At 40.1% G+C, this 21039-nt stretch overlaps 2 protein-coding genes across 3 annotated transcripts in view; both read left to right on the top strand.

Annotated features, from left to right (window-relative positions):
- Positions 1 to 21039, top strand: part of LOC139756436 (chitinase-3-like protein 2) — a 213358-nt gene that overhangs the window by 155141 nt on the left and 37178 nt on the right. The window contains exon 9 of one of the 2 annotated variants that reach the window (XM_071675878.1): positions 8316 to 8443. The exons of the other annotated variant lie outside the window; for it this stretch is intronic. The gene's annotated coding sequence lies outside the window, so the exon portion shown is untranslated. Of the gene's footprint in view, positions 1 to 8315; positions 8444 to 21039 lie in introns of those variants that run through there. 2 annotated transcript variants of the gene reach the window in all.
- LOC139756438 (transmembrane protein 59-like) overlaps positions 12947 to 21039 on the top strand; it is a 41316-nt gene continuing 33223 nt past the window's right edge. Inside the window, exon 1 of the mRNA XM_071675880.1 lies at positions 12947 to 13152. Within this exon, the coding sequence (XP_071531981.1) occupies positions 13009 to 13152 (144 nt within the window). The 5' untranslated portion in view covers positions 12947 to 13008. The remainder of the gene's footprint in view (positions 13153 to 21039) is intronic.

The following is a 21039-nucleotide window of genomic DNA, read 5'->3' on the forward strand; positions in this document are numbered from 1 at the left end:
GAAATTATTTGCATGATGTGCTTTATTGAATATGGTAAGATTGAATCAGAGAAGATCACTGGCTGACTGCAACTTTGTTGCATGTGGAAGGCTTATCATGAAGACATTAAGGAGAGTTTGGCTTTTGTCCGTATACCAACTGGTTCAAACAGTTCTTTGCTGAAGTGACTCAAATAGTGCATCATCTGGTAAACTCTACATTTCGAGAATTTTTTGTGCTGTTTCATGTAAAGTACAGTTTAATCATAGTTATGAATATTATTAGACCAGGATTACTAGGCTGCTGTTGTGGACACCTTGATGTTAAAATTTTTGGTTATTGATCGGAAGTGATCATCATCAAATTCTACTCCATTATCTAAAAGTAACTACTGTAACTTGCTTATTTAGGTACTTATTACTGGTATTAATGTATGATGACTTTACTATCCTTATCCCTATTGTATATTATTATACAAACACTTTACCATATTACCAGGTCAGCCATGTGGCAAAAGCATACTGATATTGTATGTGACCATTGTTAGAATCAGTAGCTTTATGTTCAGTTTCATGTTCTATATATATATATGTGATGCCTGTACCCTCCAGGAACTCCCTCAAGGTGGTGATCATGGCAAAAGAGTCTCCATAACTGGTGAACTCCAGTGCCCCACCCTTAACAGGCCACTGGCCGAAGGCAACTATAGTGCAGTTTCCTGAAGCTTTTACCATTTCTACCAACTACTTCAACCTTCATATTCAGCATTTCACAAATGTCTTTTATTAACATCATTTATTGGTTTTAGGTGGTATGCAACCAGGGAGGCAGTACCTCTTTAGCATCAGGAGGCTAAGCAACAGAGGCATAGTGAGCTAGCATTGCAGTAGGTGTCACGTTTCTCTCTCTGGCTCAGGTTGCAACCTTACCTTTCTGACACATGTACATATAGGTTGCTAGAATTAATTTCACAAACACAGACCCTCTATACATCACACAAAACTTTAGACAACTTTAAATCCCATCACTCGTCAAATTCACCTTGCACAAAACACATGCAAGCACATCCAAATAATGTATCCCCAGTGCCTAATCAGAACAGTGCTGCCAATTGAGGGACTGCAAAATTCAGGCACTCATGACAGATATCACAAGACATGAACCCACCATACCTCCACCAACACCAGTCTTATACGTATCCCCTTTTCTGTACATTAAACAGCATTCATCTTTATCAATGCTGGTCCGAGACATATCTCCTTTTCTGTCCATTTAAACAGCATTCATAATCAAAGATCCAACTTTCCTTCTACCGAGTGCATCAGTCCACCTCTTCACTGTTAGAGCTGCAGCTAGAATTTTCTCTATAGCCCTCACATGCTTACTGTATTACAAAGACACCTTTGCCTGCCTCATGGATCTTGAATCTCCTAACCTTGCTGCCTTGGGGCTAAAAATTTCTTTAGCCCTTTATAACATGGCTTATTTTTTGTGTAAGCAACCCCGAGGCATTCTGTCCACAAACATACAATTTCCTTGTCATACATAACACCTGACAAAACGTGGTAAGGTGAGCAATATGCAGTAGCCCTGCCTTTTGGTAAAATGGTAGGAGCAATAGATGGAAGTAGTTGTTAGGAACATATTTAGACAGGACCATTAGGTAGAAAAATTAGGTAGAGGTATTAGGTAGGAACATCAGGCAGGAGCATCAGGTTGTAGTAGTTAAGAATGAGGCACTAAAGGCTTAGTCACTGAAGTTTATTAGTTATGGAAATTCTGTTGCCATGGCCACCTCCTTGAAGGGGTTCCCAGTGGGAACAGCCCTCAGAGATATTGGTAGATTCCCCCTCCCTCCCGAGCTTCCCAAGCAGGAACAGCCCTCAGAGATATAGGTGGTAAACACACACACATACACACTCACACCCCAGCTTGGGGGGAGTGAAAAAGACTTCGAGCAATCAGGGCCTGAACATACAGGAGGGTGAAAGGCATGCAAGGAATACAGTGAATTGGAACAATGTGGTATCCCGGGGTCAACGTGCTGTCAGTGGATTGAACCAGGGCATGTGAAGCGTCTGGGGTAAACCATGGAAAGTTTTGTGGGGCCTGGATGTGGAAAGGGAGCTGTGGTTTTGGTGCATTACACATGACAGCTAGAGACAGTGTGGACAAACGTGGCCTTTGTTGTCCTTTCCTAGCTCTACCTCGTGCATATGGGGGGAGGGGGATGTCATTTCATGTGTGGCGGGGTGGCAGCGGGAATGGATGAAGGCAGCATGCATGAATATGTACATGTGTATATATGTATATGTCTGTGTATGTATATGTATGTACATGAAGGTCAGTCTGCAGCAGGGTTTTGTGATATCTCCATGGTTGTTTAATTTGTGTATGGATGAGGTGGTTGGGAAGATAAACTAAAGTTTTGGAGAGAGGTTGTGAGTATTCAGCCTGTTGGGGATGAGAGGGCCCAGGATGTGAGTCAGTAGCTGTTTGCTGATGATACAGCACTGGTGGCTGATTCAAGTGAGAACTGCAGAAGCTGGTGACTGAGTTTGGAAAAGTGTGTGAAAGGAGAATGTTAAGAGTAAATTTGAATAAGAGCAAAGTTATTAGGTTTAGTAGGGTTAGGGTGCAAGTTAATTGGTATGTAAGTTTGAATGGAAAAAAATTGGAGGAAGTGAAGTGTTTTAGATATCTGTGAGTGGACGTAGCAGCTGATGGAACTATGAAAGCGAAAGTGAGTCACAAGTTGGGGGAGGGGGTAAAGGCTCTGGCAGCAGTGAAGAATGTGTGGAAGGAGAGAATGTTATCTCAGAGAGTAAAAGTGGGTACTTTTAAGGAATAGTAATTCCAGTAATGTTATATTGGTGCAAAGCATGGGCTATAGATATGGTTGTGTGGAGGAGGGTGGATGTGTTGGAAATAAAATGTTTGAGGACAATATCTGGTGTGATGCATTTTAATATTTGCGGGGATTATCCCCGCTCTTACTTGAAGCTAAAGAGGACATGACCATTGCTAGGTTGTGTCACAACCATCATACAAGGTATGTAAGTGTACGTGTCTCAGCGAACACTGAAATTGAGGTTCAGTTTGAAACTGTGACATGATGAGGCTCTGCCATTCTTTTCCCCTTAGTTAGAGATGGTGGCAAGTATATCGTTGCTGGATCCCAAATCTTTATCTAATTTACCCCAATTTTTCTGGTATAACATGGGTAGGATTTTGCAAGCTGTCAAATATCAAATTTTGGATTAGTAACAAAATAGTTATAAAGAAAATAGTTCACTACCTAAATGAGCATAAATGAAATAGGGCAGCACCGTATGCAGTGAGATCAACAAAACTGAAATAGGATCTCTCATAACATTAAAACTATTAACACAAGAACATTATATTGGGCTTCGCCATGTTTCTGTACATCTCACGTTCCTGTACTTATCACTAAGGAAATCCTCATTATGACTTGATCCTTGTAAGTGGGATCCTTTAGATACTTTATGTAATAATTATTTCAGTTTATATGGAAATTTCTTTGTAGTATATGTTGTTTTTGTAGCAGGCAACTATATCATTTGTTTTAAAAAGACTGGTCTTGATGCAGGGGATTAAGGTTCGATTCTGTAGTGTTGGAACAAGAACACTAAATTGGAGTCATTACTAGAGACGAATAGTCACTCAATCCCTCTCTGCCTTCACCTTAATGCTACGTTGACATGGCACATATTACATGGTGTCAGGATTGAAATATAAAATGCAGTTTGGGTCAAAATATGTTCATTCTTTTTTTGTTTTTTGAATACGGAAAATATAATCTATCATTCAAAATAATGAAGTTGGAAGTGAATAAAAAAGATATTTATTTATTACTTTTTTCCAACTGTTGTCACTGAATGGCGACTATGTACAAGAGACAAATTCGACAAGGTGTCTTGGCCAAGACAGCAGCAATTTTTTCGCTTTTATCTGGAAGGCTTTCTCTTCTGAGCCCCTGACAGCTGAATTTTCTGGGGCATAGTGGATCTAGTGTGAGATTGTCATCTGCAAAGAAACAAAAAGAAGGAAATAGATTAAAGAATAAAAGAAACCATTTTATTCAAGAATGAGAGATAAAAATATTTATTCTTAATTTCTATTTTAACTTTTTCTGGTCTTCACATCTGGAAATGCATTTTACGATAGCGGTCGTACGTTTTGCGACAAATGTGAAGTTTTTGCGACATATGTAGCAAACTACGACTGTGCTAAGAATTTAAAAAGAAAAGTAAGCAACCACATTGCGAGAAGTGTGTGGCAGCCTACGTTTTCAAGATGTGGACCAGAAAAAAAGACCAAACGCGATATTAACTTGAATTCTTTAGGAAATGGCAAAACATTCGGTTGCAGCTGTTTTTCAGTCTATTGAGTGATTAGTTTCAACTCATCTTTTCATTTTTTTGAAATAGCGTGGCCAGGATTTGCGCTGGTAGATTACCTCGTGCTGTCTTGACTTAAAAAAGAAATCTTAACATGTTGGTACATTGGTCGATATGTAGGCCAGATACAATGGCTGATGGAGGGATATATTGAGCCAGACCAACTGGATGGGAAACTTGATTGCGGAAGGACGACATTTAAGAACTTTCCCACCTGACTGCTTGACAAAGGAAAGTGTACCTCGCTGGAGGAATGCATAAGCTCGCCGGCCATTGTCATGTGTGGTAGTTTAGGTGCAAAAGGGGAAGAAATTTTACGCTCATGACATTTTCTCAGCAAAAATCTATTGATTTCACCGAACAAAACCCCCTTGATTATCGCCATCAACTGTGTTAACAAATATCGTAATTCTACATTTATGCAGAAATTAGTTAGCAAAGTCTTGTATAAACTTGCTTCTGATCAACAGATCTGGTTGAATTTATGGGAATTTGATCCATATTGTGATTTTGTTATAATAAGCTCTAGATTTTATTTATAAAATTGATGTTGACGTAACAAGAAGATATCTGTATTATATGGAAGTTCTAAAATATTTCGTTTTATTTATGAGGAAGATAATGAGTAGTTATATATAATTATAATTGGCTCTTCATCACTATTTGGCGAGTTTCCTGAAGCCCATTGACCAAATTCTCGTTTCACATCCAATTTTATGTAGGTTTTCTTTGACAAAATATTTGTTCCTTTATCATTATTGTTTTTTATATTATTATTATTATTATTATTATTTTTTTTTTTTTTGCCGCTGTCTCCCGCGTTTGCGAGGTAGCGCAAGGAAACAGACGAAAGAAATGGCCCAACCCACCCCCATACACATGTATATACATACGTCCACACACGCAAATATACATACCTACACAGCTTTCCATGGTTTACCCCAGACGCTTCACATGCCTTGATTCAATCCACTGACAGCACGTCAACCCCGGTATACCACATCGCTCCAATTCACTCTATTCCTTGCCCTCCTTTCACCCTCCTGCATGTTCAGGCCCCAATCACACAAAATCTTTTTCACTCCATCTTTCCACCTCCAATTTGGTCTCCCTCTTCTCCTCGTTCCCTCCACCTCCGACACATATATCCTCTTGGTCAATCTTTCCTCACTCATTCTCTCCATGTGCCCAGACCATTTCAAAACACCCTCTTCTGCTCTCTCAACCACGCTCTTTTTATTTCCACACATCTCTCTTACCCTTACGTTACTTACTCGATCAAACCACCTCACACCACACATTGTCCTCAAACATCTCATTTCCAGCACATCCATCCTCCTGCGCACAACTCTATCCATAGCCCATGCCTCGCAACCATACAACATTGTTGGAACCACTATTCCTTCAAACATACCCATTTTTGCTTTCCGAGATAATGTTCTCGACTTCCACACATTCTTCAAGGCTCCCAGGATTTTCACCCCCTCCCTCACCCTATGATCCACTTCCGCTTCCATGGTTCCATCCGCTGCCAGATCCACTCCCAGATATCTAAAACACTTTACTTCTTCCAGTTTTTCTCCATTCAAACTTACCTCCCAATTGACTTGACCCTCAACCCTACTGTACCTAATAACCTTGCTCTTATTCACATTTACTCTTAACTTTCTTCTTTCACACACTTTACCAAACTCAGTCACCAGCTTGTGCAGTTTCTCACATGAATCAGCCACCAGCGCTGTATCATCAGCGAACAACAACTGACTCACTTCCCAAGCTCTCTCATCCCCAACAGACTTCATACTTGCCCCTCTTTCCAAAATATATATATATATATATATATATATATATATATATATATATATATATATATATATATTTTTTTTTTTTTTTTCATACTATTCGCCACTTCCCGCGATAGCGAGGTAGCGTTAAGAACAGAGGACTGGGCCTTTGAGGGAATATCCTCACCTGGCCCTCCTCTCTGTTCCTTCTTTTGGAAAATTAAAAAAAAAAAAAACGAGAGGGGAGGATTTCCAGCCCCCCGCTCTCTCCCCTTTTAGTCGCCATCTACGACACGCAGGGAATACGTGGGAAGTATTCTTTCTCCCCTATCCCCAGGGATATATATATATATATATATATATATATATATATATATATATATATATATATATATATATATATATATATATATTATCCCTGGGGATAGGGGATTAAGAATACTTCCCACGTATTCCCTGCGTGTCGTAGAAGGCGACCAAAAGGGGAGGGAGCGGGGGGCTGGAAATCCTCCCCTCTCGTCTTTTTTTTTTTTTTGATTTTCCAAAAGAAGGAACAGAGGGGGCCAGGTGAGGATATTCCAAAAAAGGCCCAGTCCTCTGTTCTTAACGCTACCTCGCCAACGCGGGAAATGGCAAATAGTTTAAAAGAAAAGAAAAAAAAATATATATATATATATATATATATATATATATATATATATATATATATATATATATATCTTTTCTTTCGTTCATACTATTCGCAATTTCCCGCGTCAGCGAGGTAGCGTTAAGAACAGAGGACTGGGCCTCTGAGGAAACATCCTCATCCAGCCCCCTTCTCTGTTCCTTCCTTTGGAAAAAAAAAAAAAGGGAAGGGGGGATTTCCAGCCCCCCGCTCCCTTCCCTTTTAGTCGCCTTCTACGACACGCAGGGAATACGTGGGAAGTATTCTTTCTTCCCTATCCCCTATATATATATATATATATATATAATACATATATATATATATATATATATATATATATATATATTTTTTTTTTTTTTTTTTTTTCATACTATTCGCCATTTCCCGCGATAGCGAGGTAGCGTTAAGAACAGAGGACTGGGCCTTTGAGGGAATATCCTCACCTGGCCCTCTTCTCTGTTCCTTCTTTTGGAAAAAAAAAAAAAAAAATATGCATCCCCACACACACCCCAGCCTGAGGTAGGGAGGTGTAAGTAACGGAGACAGAGAGACCTAGAGAGAAGCAAATAACATGTTACTAATACAGAAGGAGATGGTAATGGAAAATGAAAATTGGTATAAACATCAATTTAAAGAGCAACAGAACATAAGAGAAGAAATAAATGACATCACTGAAAAACGAAAGATATTAATACACTTTTGTGTCTCCTCTAATGAAAGTCACCTTTTGGCCTTGACCTTTGACCCCGACGTTGAAAACCTAATCAGTTGTGATCTTGACCTCTGACTCCGAACTCGACAACTTGAAAATATGTCAAGTTATAAATGTAGGACATTTGTGGCAAATTTAGTCCATATCTAATGTCCCACTCATGAGGTGTGTAGCCAATGTCAGGTTGCCTTCATGGACTCGCAGCGGGAGCGAACGATTTATATAACACCTAGTAAACTGGATGCGTGTTTGTATGAGAATGATGCATGTTTATATACCCATTTAGTGTTTCCCACAACTATATCATCCGGCCATAGTGGGGAAAAAGGCTTGAAAGAACAGTTGGAATAAATAATGTTAATGCGGTAAGATAGAGACAACGGATGGCAAGTGACAGTTGTAAGTAAACAACGTACACGCCACCCCCATTTAGTATTTCCGGTGAGGAAGAGATAAGGTATGAAACAAAGAATTTAAGAGAAGGGCTGCATGTTGAATTTAATCATGTTATTCGACACATGATGAACGACAGATGTTTGTAAACAGTTACCACACCTGTCCTGCCTCATTCCCTCAGGTGTTCTCGCCACATAAGAACTTGTTCGATTTCATCACAACATCGTAGTTCTCGTGATAAATCTTCCTTAATACAATGAGTTCATATTATTGTATATTCCTTATTTAATTGAATGACATGTAAATTGGAAATTTATCAAAACAATGCAGGTAATGGCTTAGTTTTTCTTTTTAGGAAGCCGAAGCCGTGACATGATGGAGCATTGAGACAGTGACATTACGGGAGAACTCACTGGCTGACAACACTAGATGCAATGGCGTTGCGAAGGGAATACTTCGTGCTTTGTGTGATTTTTACCTTTTCGTGGGGCTCAGACAGCTTCAACCACATCCTGAGTGACGTTACACAATGTGAAGAGTCTTGTAGCAAGTCCTACTCGCCCCACACCAATCCTTCCGTACGTATTTGTAGAGAATGAATGGCCTAGAGTTGTCAACTTTGACCTCCTGGGTAGAAGCGAAGGGGGTGAAAGCTTTTTCTTTGGTAATGCTTCATTGGTAACAACTCGCTGGACTGTTCTCTTAATATAGTGATTAGAAGTTTATGATGTGAACAGAGATTAATGTGAAATAACTATTTTTCACTTTGACCCTTTTTCATATGTATGTTAGACCAGGGTTGGAATGCCCCTTGAGCCAGTGAAAAGCTAGCAAAAGTAATTTAGCAATGTGTATTATTTATTATGAATCACTACATAACTAGCATTGGTTATCTTGCTAATATGGTGGCATCAGTGGGTTATTTAGTATTATACCACTATTATTTACTTTCTTTATGGTGTCTCATTATTAGCGTTGTTATTACATTGACAATAGAAAAAGCTTTCTGAATATCTTGATTCATACAAATGTCAGCTCTGATTAGCAAAAATTTGAATATTAAAGTCCAAGGTATTACTGAACTTGACCAGCATATCGCCATTTGAAAATTCATTTTTGGTAGTGTCACTGGAGTAAAATCTCCTTAAAGAACTGCTCATATAAAATGAAACCAACCTTTCCTTGGCACTAATTGTAGTTCAGCTGCACAAGCCCTTGGAGAAGGGATCCAGAGGTTGATAAGGGAATTCTTACGCCAACTCCATCAGGGGAAGTGTTCGTTTAAGTCATAACAATGAGCTCTACCTAACCCACCACTTCTGATCTGAGCTTACATTAGTGAACTTAGGGTTGGACCATAGTTAAGGAATATTGAATAAAGCCTGATAAATCATTAGTTATGAATTTTGGTCAGTTACCGGTTTACTATGTATTGGAAATGCCTCTGGACGGAGGAGGGTTCATGTGTTGGAAATGAAATGTTTGAGGACAATGTATGATGGAGGTGGTTTGATCAAATAAGTATTTATTTTATTATTTATTATATTTTATTTTCCTTTATCGCTGTCTCCCACATTAGTGAGGAAGCGCAAGGAAACATACAAAAGAATGGCCCAACCCACCCACATACACATGTATATACATACACGTCCACACATGCAAATATACATACTTATACATCCCAACGTATACATATATATACACACACATATACATATATACACATGTACATAATTCATACTGTCTGCCTTTATTCATTCCCATCGCCACCTCGCCATACATGAAATAACAACCCCTTCCCCCCACATGTGTGCGAGGTAGCGCTAGGAAAAGACAATAAAGGCCACATTCTTTCGCACTCAGTCTCTAGCTGTCATGTAAAAATGCACCGAAACCACAGCTCCCCTTCCACATCCAGGCCCCACAGAACTTTCCATGGTTTACTCCAGACGCTTCACATGCCCTGCTTCAATCCAGTGACAGCTTGTCGACCCCGGTATACCATATCGTTCCAATTCACTCTATTCCTTGCATGCCTTTCACCCTCCTGCATGTTCATGCCCCGATCACTCAAAATCTTTTTCACTCCATCTTTCCACCTCCAATTTGGTCTCCCACTTCTCCTCGTTCTCTCCACCTCTGACACATATATCCTCTTTGTCAATCTTTCCTCCCTCATTCTTTCCATGTGACCAAACCATTTCAAAACACCCTCTTCTGCACTCTCACCCACACTCTTTTTATTACCACACATCTCTCTTACCCTATTATTACTTAATTGATCAAACCACCTCACACCACATATTGTCCTCAAACATCTCATTTCCAGCACATCCACCCTCCTCTGCACAACTCTATCCATAGCCCTTGCCTCGCAACCATACAACATTGTTGGAACTACTATTCCTTCAAACATACCCATTTTTGCTTTCCAAGATGATGTTCTTGACTTCCACACATTCTTCAACGCTCCCAGAATTTTTGCCCCCTCCCCCACCCTATGATTCACTTCCGCTTCCATGGTTCCATCCGCTGCCAAATCCACTCCCAGATATCTAAAACACTTCACTTCCTCAAGTTTTTCTCCATTCAAACTTACCTCCCAATTGACTTGACCCTCAACCCTACTGTACCTAATAACCTTGCTCTTATTCACATTTACTCTCAACTTTCTTCTTTCACACACTTTACCAAACTCAGTCACCAGCTTCTGCAGTTTCTCACATGAATCAGCCACCAGTGCTGTATCATCAGCGAACAGAAACTGACTCACTTCCCAAGCTCTCTCATCCCCAACAGACTCATACTTGCCCCTCTTTCCAAATATATATATATATATATATAATATATATATATATATATATATTATATATATATATTATTTTTTTTTTTTTTTTCATACTATTCGCCACTTCCCGCGATAGCGAGGTAGCGTTAAGAACAGAGGACTGGGCCTTTGAGGGAATATCCTCACCTGGCCCTCCTCTCTGTTCCTTCTTTTGGAAAATTAAAAAAAAAAAAACGAGAGGGGAGGATTTCCAGCCCCCCGCTCTCTCCCCTTTTAGTCGCCATCTACGACACGCAGGGAATACGTGGGAAGTATTCTTTCTCCCCTATCCCCAGGGATATATATATATATATATATATATATATTTTATATATATATATATATATATATTATATATATATATATATATATATATTATCCCTGGGGATAGGGGATTAAGAATACTTCCCACGTATTCCCTGCGTGTCGTAGAAGGCGACCAAAAGGGGAGGGAGCGGGGGGCTGGAAATCCTCCCCTCTCGTCTTTTTTTTTTTTTTGATTTTCCAAAAGAAGGAACAGAGGGGGCCAGGTGAGGATATTCCAAAAAAGGCCCAGTCCTCTGTTCTTAACGCTACCTCGCCAACGCGGGAAATGGCAAATAGTTTAAAAGAAAAGAAAAAAAAAAAATATATATATATATATATATATATATATATATATATATATATATATATATATATATCTTTTCTTTCGTTCATACTATTCGCAATTTCCCGCGTCAGCGAGGTAGCGTTAAGAACAGAGGACTGGGCCTCTGAGGAAACATCCTCATCCAGCCCCCTTCTCTGTTCCTTCCTTTGGAAAAAAAAAAAAAAGGGAAGGGGGGATTTCCAGCCCCCCGCTCCCTTCCCTTTTAGTCGCCTTCTACGACACGCAGGGAATACGTGGGAAGTATTCTTTCTTCCCTATCCCCTATATATATATATATATATATATATATATATATATATATATATATATATATATATATATATATATATATATAATACATATATATATATATTATATATATATATATATAATATTTTTTTTTTTTTTTTTTTTCATACTATTCGCCATTTCCCGCGATAGCGAGGTAGCGTTAAGAACAGAGGACTGGGCCTTTGAGGGAATATCCTCACCTGGCCCTCTTCTCTGTTCCTTCTTTTGGAAAAAAAAAAAAAAAAATATGCATCCCCACACACACCCCAGCCTGAGGTAGGGAGGTGTAAGTAACGGAGACAGAGAGACCTAGAGAGAAGCAAATAACATGTTACTAATACAGAAGGAGATGGTAATGGAAAATGAAAATTGGTATAAACATCAATTTAAAGAGCAACAGAACATAAGAGAAGAAATAAATGACATCACTGAAAAACGAAAGATATTAATACACTTTTGTGTCTCCTCTAATGAAAGTCACCTTTTGGCCTTGACCTTTGACCCCGACGTTGAAAACCTAATCAGTTGTGATCTTGACCTCTGACTCCGAACTCGACAACTTGAAAATATGTCAAGTTATAAATGTAGGACATTTGTGGCAAATTTAGTCCATATCTAATGTCCCACTCATGAGGTGTGTAGCCAATGTCAGGTTGCCTTCATGGACTCGCAGCGGGAGCGAACGATTTATATAACACCTAGTAAACTGGATGCGTGTTTGTATGAGAATGATGCATGTTTATATACCCATTTAGTGTTTCCCACAACTATATCATCCGGCCATAGTGGGGAAAAAGGCTTGAAAGAACAGTTGGAATAAATAATGTTAATGCGGTAAGATAGAGACAACGGATGGCAAGTGACAGTTGTAAGTAAACAACGTACACGCCACCCCCATTTAGTATTTCCGGTGAGGAAGAGATAAGGTATGAAACAAAGAATTTAAGAGAAGGGCTGCATGTTGAATTTAATCATGTTATTCGACACATGATGAACGACAGATGTTTGTAAACAGTTACCACACCTGTCCTGCCTCATTCCCTCAGGTGTTCTCGCCACATAAGAACTTGTTCGATTTCATCACAACATCGTAGTTCTCGTGATAAATCTTCCTTAATACAATGAGTTCATATTATTGTATATTCCTTATTTAATTGAATGACATGTAAATTGGAAATTTATCAAAACAATGCAGGTAATGGCTTAGTTTTTCTTTTTAGGAAGCCGAAGCCGTGACATGATGGAGCATTGAGACAGTGACATTACGGGAGAACTCACTGGCTGACAACACTAGATGCAATGGCGTTGCGAAGGGAATACTTCGTGCTTTGTGTGATTTTTACCTTTTCGTGGGGCTCAGACAGCTTCAACCACATCCTGAGTGACGTTACACAATGTGAAGAGTCTTGTAGCAAGTCCTACTCGCCCCACACCAATCCTTCCGTACGTATTTGTAGAGAATGAATGGCCTAGAGTTGTCAACTTTGACCTCCTGGGTAGAAGCGAAGGGGGTGAAAGCTTTTTCTTTGGTAATGCTTCATTGGTAACAACTCGCTGGACTGTTCTCTTAATATAGTGATTAGAAGTTTATGATGTGAACAGAGATTAATGTGAAATAACTATTTTTCACTTTGACCCTTTTTCATATGTATGTTAGACCAGGGTTGGAATGCCCCTTGAGCCAGTGAAAAGCTAGCAAAAGTAATTTAGCAATGTGTATTATTTATTATGAATCACTACATAACTAGCATTGGTTATCTTGCTAATATGGTGGCATCAGTGGGTTATTTAGTATTATACCATTATTATTTACTTTCTTTATGGTGTCTCATTATTAGCGTTGTTATTACATTGACAATAGAAAAAGCTTTCTGAATATCTTGATTCATACAAATGTCAGCTCTGATTAGCAAAAATTTGAATATTAAAGTCCAAGGTATTACTGAACTTGACCAGCATATCGCCATTTGAAAATTCATTTTTGGTAGTGTCACTGGAGTAAAATCTCCTTAAAGAACTGCTCATATAAAATGAAACCAACCTTTCCTTGGCACTAATTGTAGTTCAGCTGCACAAGCCCTTGGAGAAGGGATCCAGAGGTTGATAAGGGAATTCTTACCCAACTCCATCAGGGGAAGTGTTCGTTTAAGTCATAACAATGAGCTCTACCTAACCCACCACTTCTGATCTGAGCTTACATTAGTGAACTTAGGGTTGGACCATAGTTAAGGAATATTGAATAAAGCCTGATAAATCATTAGTTATGAATTTTGGTCAGTTACCGGTTTACTATGTATTGGAAATGCCTCTGGACGGAGGAGGGTTCATGTGTTGGAAATGAAATGTTTGAGGACAATGTATGATGGAGGTGGTTTGATCAAATAAGTATTTATTTTATTATTTATTATATTTTATTTTCCTTTATCGCTGTCTCCCACATTAGTGAGGAAGCGCAAGGAAACATACAAAAGAATGGCCCAACCCACCCACATACACATGTATATACATACACGTCCACACATGCAAATATACATACTTATACATCTCAACGTATACATATATATACACACACATATACATATATACACATGTACATAATTCATACTGTCTGCCTTTATTCATTCCCATCGCCACCTCGCCATACATGAAATAACAACCCCTTCCCCCCACATGTGTGCGAGGTAGCGCTAGGAAAAGACAATAAAGGCCACATTCTTTCGCACTCAGTCTCTAGCTGTCATGTAAAAATGCACCGAAACCACAGCTCCCCTTCCACATCCAGGCCCCACAGAACTTTCCATGGTTTACTCCAGACGCTTCACATGCCCTGCTTCAATCCAGTGACAGCATGTCGACCCCGGTATACCATATCGTTCCAATTCACTCTATTCCTTGCATGCCTTTCACCCTCCTGCATGTTCATGCCCCGATCACTCAAAATCTTTTTCACTCCATCTTTCCACCTCCAATTTGGTCTCCCACTTCTCCTCGTTCTCTCCACCTCTGACACATATATCCTCTTTGTCAATCTTTCCTCCCTCATTCTCTCCATGTGACCAAACCATTTCAAAACACCCTCTTCTGCACTCTCACCCACACTCTTTTTATTACCACACATCTCTCTTACCCTATTATTACTTAATTGATCAAACCACCTCACACCACATATTGTCCTCAAACATCTCATTTCCAGCACATCCACCCTCCTCTGCACAACTCTATCCATAGCCCTTGCCTCGCAACCATACAACATTGTTGGAACTACTATTCCTTCAAACATACCCATTTTTGCTTTCCAAGATGATGTTCTTGACTTCCACACATTCTTCAACGCTCCCAGAATTTTTGCCCCCTCCCCCACCCTATGATTCACTTCCGCTTCCATGGTTCCATCCGCTGCCAAATCCACTCCCAGATATCTAAAACACTTCACTTCCTCAAGTTTTTCTCCATTCAAACTTACCTCCCAATTGACTTGACCCTCAACCCTACTGTACCTAATAACCTTGCTCTTATTCACATTTACTCTCAACTTTCTTCTTTCACACACTTTACCAAACTCAGTCACCAGCTTCTGCAGTTTCTCACATGAATCAGCCACCAGTGCTGTATCATCAGCGAACAGAAACTGACTCACTTCCCAAGCTCTCTCATCCACAACAGACTGCATACTTGCCCCTCTTTCCAAAACTCTTGCATTCACCTCCCTAACAACCCCATCCATATACAAATTAAACAACCATGGGGACATCACACATCCCTTCCGCAAACCTACATTTACTGGGAATCAATCACTTTCCTCTCTTCCTACACGTACACATGCCTTACATCCTCGATAAAAACTTTTCACTGCTTCTAACAACTTGCCTCCCACACCATATATTCTTTATACCTTTCACTGAGCATCTCAATCAACTCTTATCATATGCCTTCTCCAGATCCATAAATGCTACATACAAATCCATTTGCTTTTCTAATTATTTCTCACATACATTCTTCAAAGCAAACACCTGATCCACACATCCTCTACCACTTCTGAAACCACACTGCTCTTCCCCAATCTGATGCTCTGTACATGCCTTCACCCTCTCAATCAATACCCTCCCATATAATTTTCCAGGAATACTCAACAAACTTATACCTCTGTAATTTGAGTACTCACCTTTGTCCCCTTTGCCTTTGTACAAATGCACTATGCAAGCATTCCGCCAATCCTCAGGCACCTCACCATGAATCATATGTACATTAAATAACCTTACCAACCAGTCAACAATACAGTCACCCCCATTTTTAATAAATTCCATTGCAATACCGTCCAAACCCGCTGCCTTGCCAGCTTTCATCTTCCGCAAAGCTTTTACTACCTCTTCTGTGTTTACCAAATCATTTTCCCTAACCCTCTCACTTTGCACACCACCTCGACCAAAACACCCTATATCTGGCCACTCTATCATCAAACACATTCAACAAACCTTCAAAATAATCACTCCATCTCCTTCTCACATCACTGCTACTTGTTATCACCTCCCCATTAGCCCCCTTCACTGAAGTTCCCATTTGTTCCCTTGTCTTACACACTTTATTTACCTCCTTCCAAAACATCTTTTTATTCTCCTTAAAATTTAATGATACTCTCTCACCCCACTCTCATTTGCCCTCCTTTTCACCTCTTGCACGTTTCTCTTGACCTCCTGCCTCTTTCTTTTATACATCTCCCAGTCATTTGCATTATTTCCCTGCAGAAATCGTCCGAATGCCTCTCTCTTCTCTTTCACTAATAATCTTACTTCTTCATCCCACCACTCACTACCCTTTCTAATTTGCCAACCTCCCATGCTTCTCATGCCACGAGCATCTTTTGCACAAGCCATCACTGCTTCCCTAAATACATCCCATTCCTCCCCCACTCCCCTTACCTCCTTTGTTTTCACCTTTTTCCATTCTGAACTCAGTCTCTCCTGGTACTTCCTCACACAAGTCTCCTTCCCAAGCTCACTTACTCTCAGCACTCTCTTCACCCCAACATTCTCTCTTCATTTCTGAAAACCTCTACAAATCTTCACCTTCACCTCCACAAGATAATGATCAGACATCCCTCCAGTTGCACCTCTCAGCACATTAACATCCAAAAGTCTCTCTTTCGTGTGCCTATCAATTAACACCTAATCCAATAATGCTCTCTAGCCATCTCTCCTACTTACATACGTATACTTATGTATATCTCTCTTTTTAAACCAGGTATTCCCAATCACCAGTCCTTTTTCAGCACATAAATCTACAAGCTCTCCACCATTTCCATTTACAACACTGGACACCCCATGTACACCAATTATTCCCTCAACTGCCACATTACTCACCTTTGCATTCAAATCACCCATCACTATAACCCGGTCTCGTGCATCACAACCACAAACACACTCACTCAGCTGTTCTCAAAACACTTGCCTCACATGATCTTTCTTCTCATGACCAGGTACATATGCACCAATAATCACCCATCTTTCTCCATCAACTTTCAGTTTTACCCATATCAATCTAGAGTTTACTTTCTTGCACTCTATCACATAATCCCACCGCTCCTGACTTTACTCGCAAGACATTCCCAAACCACTCTTCTCCTTTACCCTTGACCTTCGTTTCACTCAGAGCCAAAACATCCAGGTTCCTTTCCTCAAACATACTACCTATCTCTCCTTTTTTTCTCATCTTGGTTACATCCACAAACAGTTAGACACACCAGTCTGAGCTTTCAAGAAGGATGAGCACTCCCCGCGTGACTCCTTCTTCTGTTTCCCCATTTAGAAAGTTCAAATACTAGGAGGAGAGGGTTTCTAGCCCCCCACTTCTGTCCCCTTTAGTCGCCTTCTACAACACGTGAGGAATGCGTGGGAAGTATTCTTTCTCCCCTATCCCTAATATTACGTGACAGCTAGAGACTGAGTGTGAACGAATGTGGCCTTTGTTGTCTTTTCCTAGTGCTACCTCGCTCACATTAAGGGGGAGGGGGTTGTTATTTCATGTGTGGTGGGGTGGCGATGGGAATGAATAAAGGGAGACAGTATGAATTATGTACATGTGTATATATGTATATGTCTGTGTTAGCATATATATGTATATGTTGAGATGTATAGGTATGTATATTTGCATGTGTGGACATGTATGTATATACATGTGTATTTGGATGGGTTGGGCCAGGTGAGGATATTCCCTCAGAGGCCCAGTCCTCTGTTCTTAATGCTACCTTGCTAATGCGGGAAATGGCGAATAGTTTGAAAATATATATATATATATATATATATATATATATATATATATATATATATATATATATATATATATATATATGTATATATATATATATATATATATATATATATATATATATATATATATATATATATATATATATATATATATATATATGTGTGTGTGTGTGTGTGTGTGTATAAGTGGATGGGTCATTTGTCGTCTGTTTCCTGGAGCTACCTCGTGTTTGCTTTGAAGAATGTATGAGAGAAATACTTAGGAAACAGATGGATTTGTATGTAGCATTTATGGATCTGGAGAAGGCATATGATAGGGTTGATAGAGATGCTCTGTGGAAGGTATTAAGAGTATATAATGTAGGAGGTAAGTTGCTAGAAGCAGTGAAAAGTTTTACCAAGGATGTAAGGCATGTGTAAGAGTAGGAAGAGAGGAAAATGATTGGCTCCCAGTGATGTCAGTTTGTGGCAGGGGTGCGTGATGTCTCCATGGTGTTTAATTTGTTTATGGATGGGGTGGTTAGGGAGGTGAATGCAAGAGTTTTGGAGAGAGGGGCAAGTATGCAGTCTGTTGTGGATGAGAGGGCTTGAGAAGAGAGTCAGTTGTTGTTCGTTGATGATACAGCACTGATGGCTGATTCGGGTGAGAAACTGCGGAAGTTAGTGACCTGAGTTTGGTGAAGTGTATGAAAGAAGAAAGTTGAGAGTAAATGTGAATAAGAGCAAGGTTATTAGGTTCAGTAGGGTTGAGGGACAATTTAATTGGGAGGTAAGTTTGAATTGGTAAGTTTGAAGGAATAGTGGTTCCAACAATGTTATATGGTTGCGAGGCATGAGCTATAGATAGGGTTGTATGGAGGAGGGTAGACGTGTTGGAAATGAGATGTATGAGGACACTATGTGGTGTGAGGTGGTTTGATGAAGTAAGTAATGAAAGGGTAAGAGAGAGGTGTGGTAATAGAAAGAGTGTGGTTGAGAGAGCAGAAGAGGGTGTTTTGAAATGGTTTGGTCACTTAGAATGATTGAGGAAAGATTGACAAAGAGGATATATGTGTCAGAGGTGGAGGGAACGAGGAGAAGTGGGAGACCAAATTGGAGGTGGAATGATGGAGAAAAAAAGATTTTGATTGATTGGGGCCTGAACATGCAGGAGGGTGAAAGGCGTGCAAGGAGTAGAGTTAACTGGAACAATGTGGTCTACTGGAGTCGATGTGCTGTCAGTGGATTGAACCAGGGCATGTGAAGCGTCTGGGGTAAACTATGGAATTTTTTGTGGGGCCTGGATATGGAAAGGGAGCTGTGGTTTCAGTGCATTATACTTGACAGCTAGACACTGAGTGTAAACGAATGTGCCCTCTGTTGTCTTTTCCCAGCACTACCTCACGCACATGTGAGGGGAGGGGGATGTCATTTCATGTGTGGCGGGGTGGCGATGGGAGTGAATAAAGGCAGCAAAGTGTGAATATGTTCATGTGTATATATGTATATGTCTCTGTATGTATATATATGTATACTTTGAAATGTATAGGTATTTATATGTGCATGTGTGGACGTGTATGTATATACATGTGTATGTTGGTGGGTTTGGCCATTCTTTCGTCTGTTTTCTTGCACTACCTCGCTAACGCGGAAGACAATGACAAAGTATAATGAATGAATATAAATGAGTTTGAATGGAGAAAACTGGAGGAAGTGAAGTATTTAGATATCTGGGAGTGGATTTAGCAGTGGTTGGAACCATGGAAGCGGAAGTGAGTTACAGGGTGGGGGAGGGGACGAAGGCTCTGGGAGCATTGAAGAATGAATAGAAGATGAGAACGTTATCTCAGAGAGCACAATTGGGTATGTTTGAAGGAATAGTGGTTCCAACAATGCTGTATGGTTGCGAGGCATGGGCTATTGATCGGGTTGTGCTGAGGAGGGTGGATGTGTTGGAAATAAAATATTTGAGGACAATATGTGGTGTGAGGTGGTTTGGTAGAGTAAGTAATGAAAAGGTAAGAGAGATGTGTGGTAATAAAAAGAGTGTGGCTGAGAGAGCAGAAGAGGGTGTGTTGAAATGGTTTGGTCACATGGAGAGAATGATTGAGGAAAGATTGACACAGAGGATATATATGTCAGAGCTAGAGGGAAGAGGAGAAGCAGGAGACCAAATTGGAGGTGGAAGGATGGAGTGAAAAAGATTTTGAGCGATTGGGGCCTGAACATACAGGGGGATGAAAGACGTGCAAGGAATAGAGTGAATTGGAACAATGTGGTGTACCGGGATCGACGTGCTGTCAATGGATTGACCCAGGGCATGTGAAGCGTCTAGGGTAAACCTTGGAAGGTTTTGTGGGGCCTGGATATGGAAAGGGAGCTGTGGTTTGGGTGCATTACACATGAAAGCTAGAGACTGAATGTAAACAAATGTAGCCTTTTATGTCTTTTCCTAGTGCTACCTCACAGGGTGAGGGTGAGGATGCTATTTCATGTGTGATGGGGTGGCGACGAGAATGGATGAAGGCAGCAAGTATGGATACATGCATGTGTATGTATGTATAGTCTGTGTATGTATATGTGCGTGTGTGGGCGTTTATGTATATACCTGTGTATGTGGGTGGGTTTGGCGGTAGGGGAGAAAGAATCCTAACTTCGTATACCATGCATATTGTGTAAAGGGGGCAGGAGTGGGGGGCTGAAAAACCTTACCCTTCTTGCATTTCAATTTCTAAAAGATGGAGTAGAAGGAGGAGCCAGGCAGGGAGTGCTCATTCTCCTTTAAGGCTCATGCTGGGGTACCAGAATGTGTGTGATTGTAACCAAGATGAGAAGAGAGGAGAGATGGGTTTTATGTTTGAGGGAAAAACCTGTCTGTTCTTGCTTTGAGTGAAACAAAGCTCTGGAGTAAAGGGGAAGAATGGTTTGGGAATGTCTTAGGAGTGAAGTCAGGGGTTGGTGAGAGGACAAGAGTTAGGGAAGAAGTAGTATTACTCTTGAAGCAGGAATTGTGGGAATATATGAAAAAGTGTGAGGAAGTGAAATCTTGAGTGATGTGGGGTAAAATTGAAAGTAGGTGGCAAGAGAT

The sequence above is a fragment of the Panulirus ornatus genome, chromosome 21 (genome assembly GCF_036320965.1).
Source record: "Panulirus ornatus isolate Po-2019 chromosome 21, ASM3632096v1, whole genome shotgun sequence".
NCBI classification, from domain to species: domain Eukaryota; kingdom Metazoa; phylum Arthropoda; class Malacostraca; order Decapoda; family Palinuridae; genus Panulirus; species Panulirus ornatus.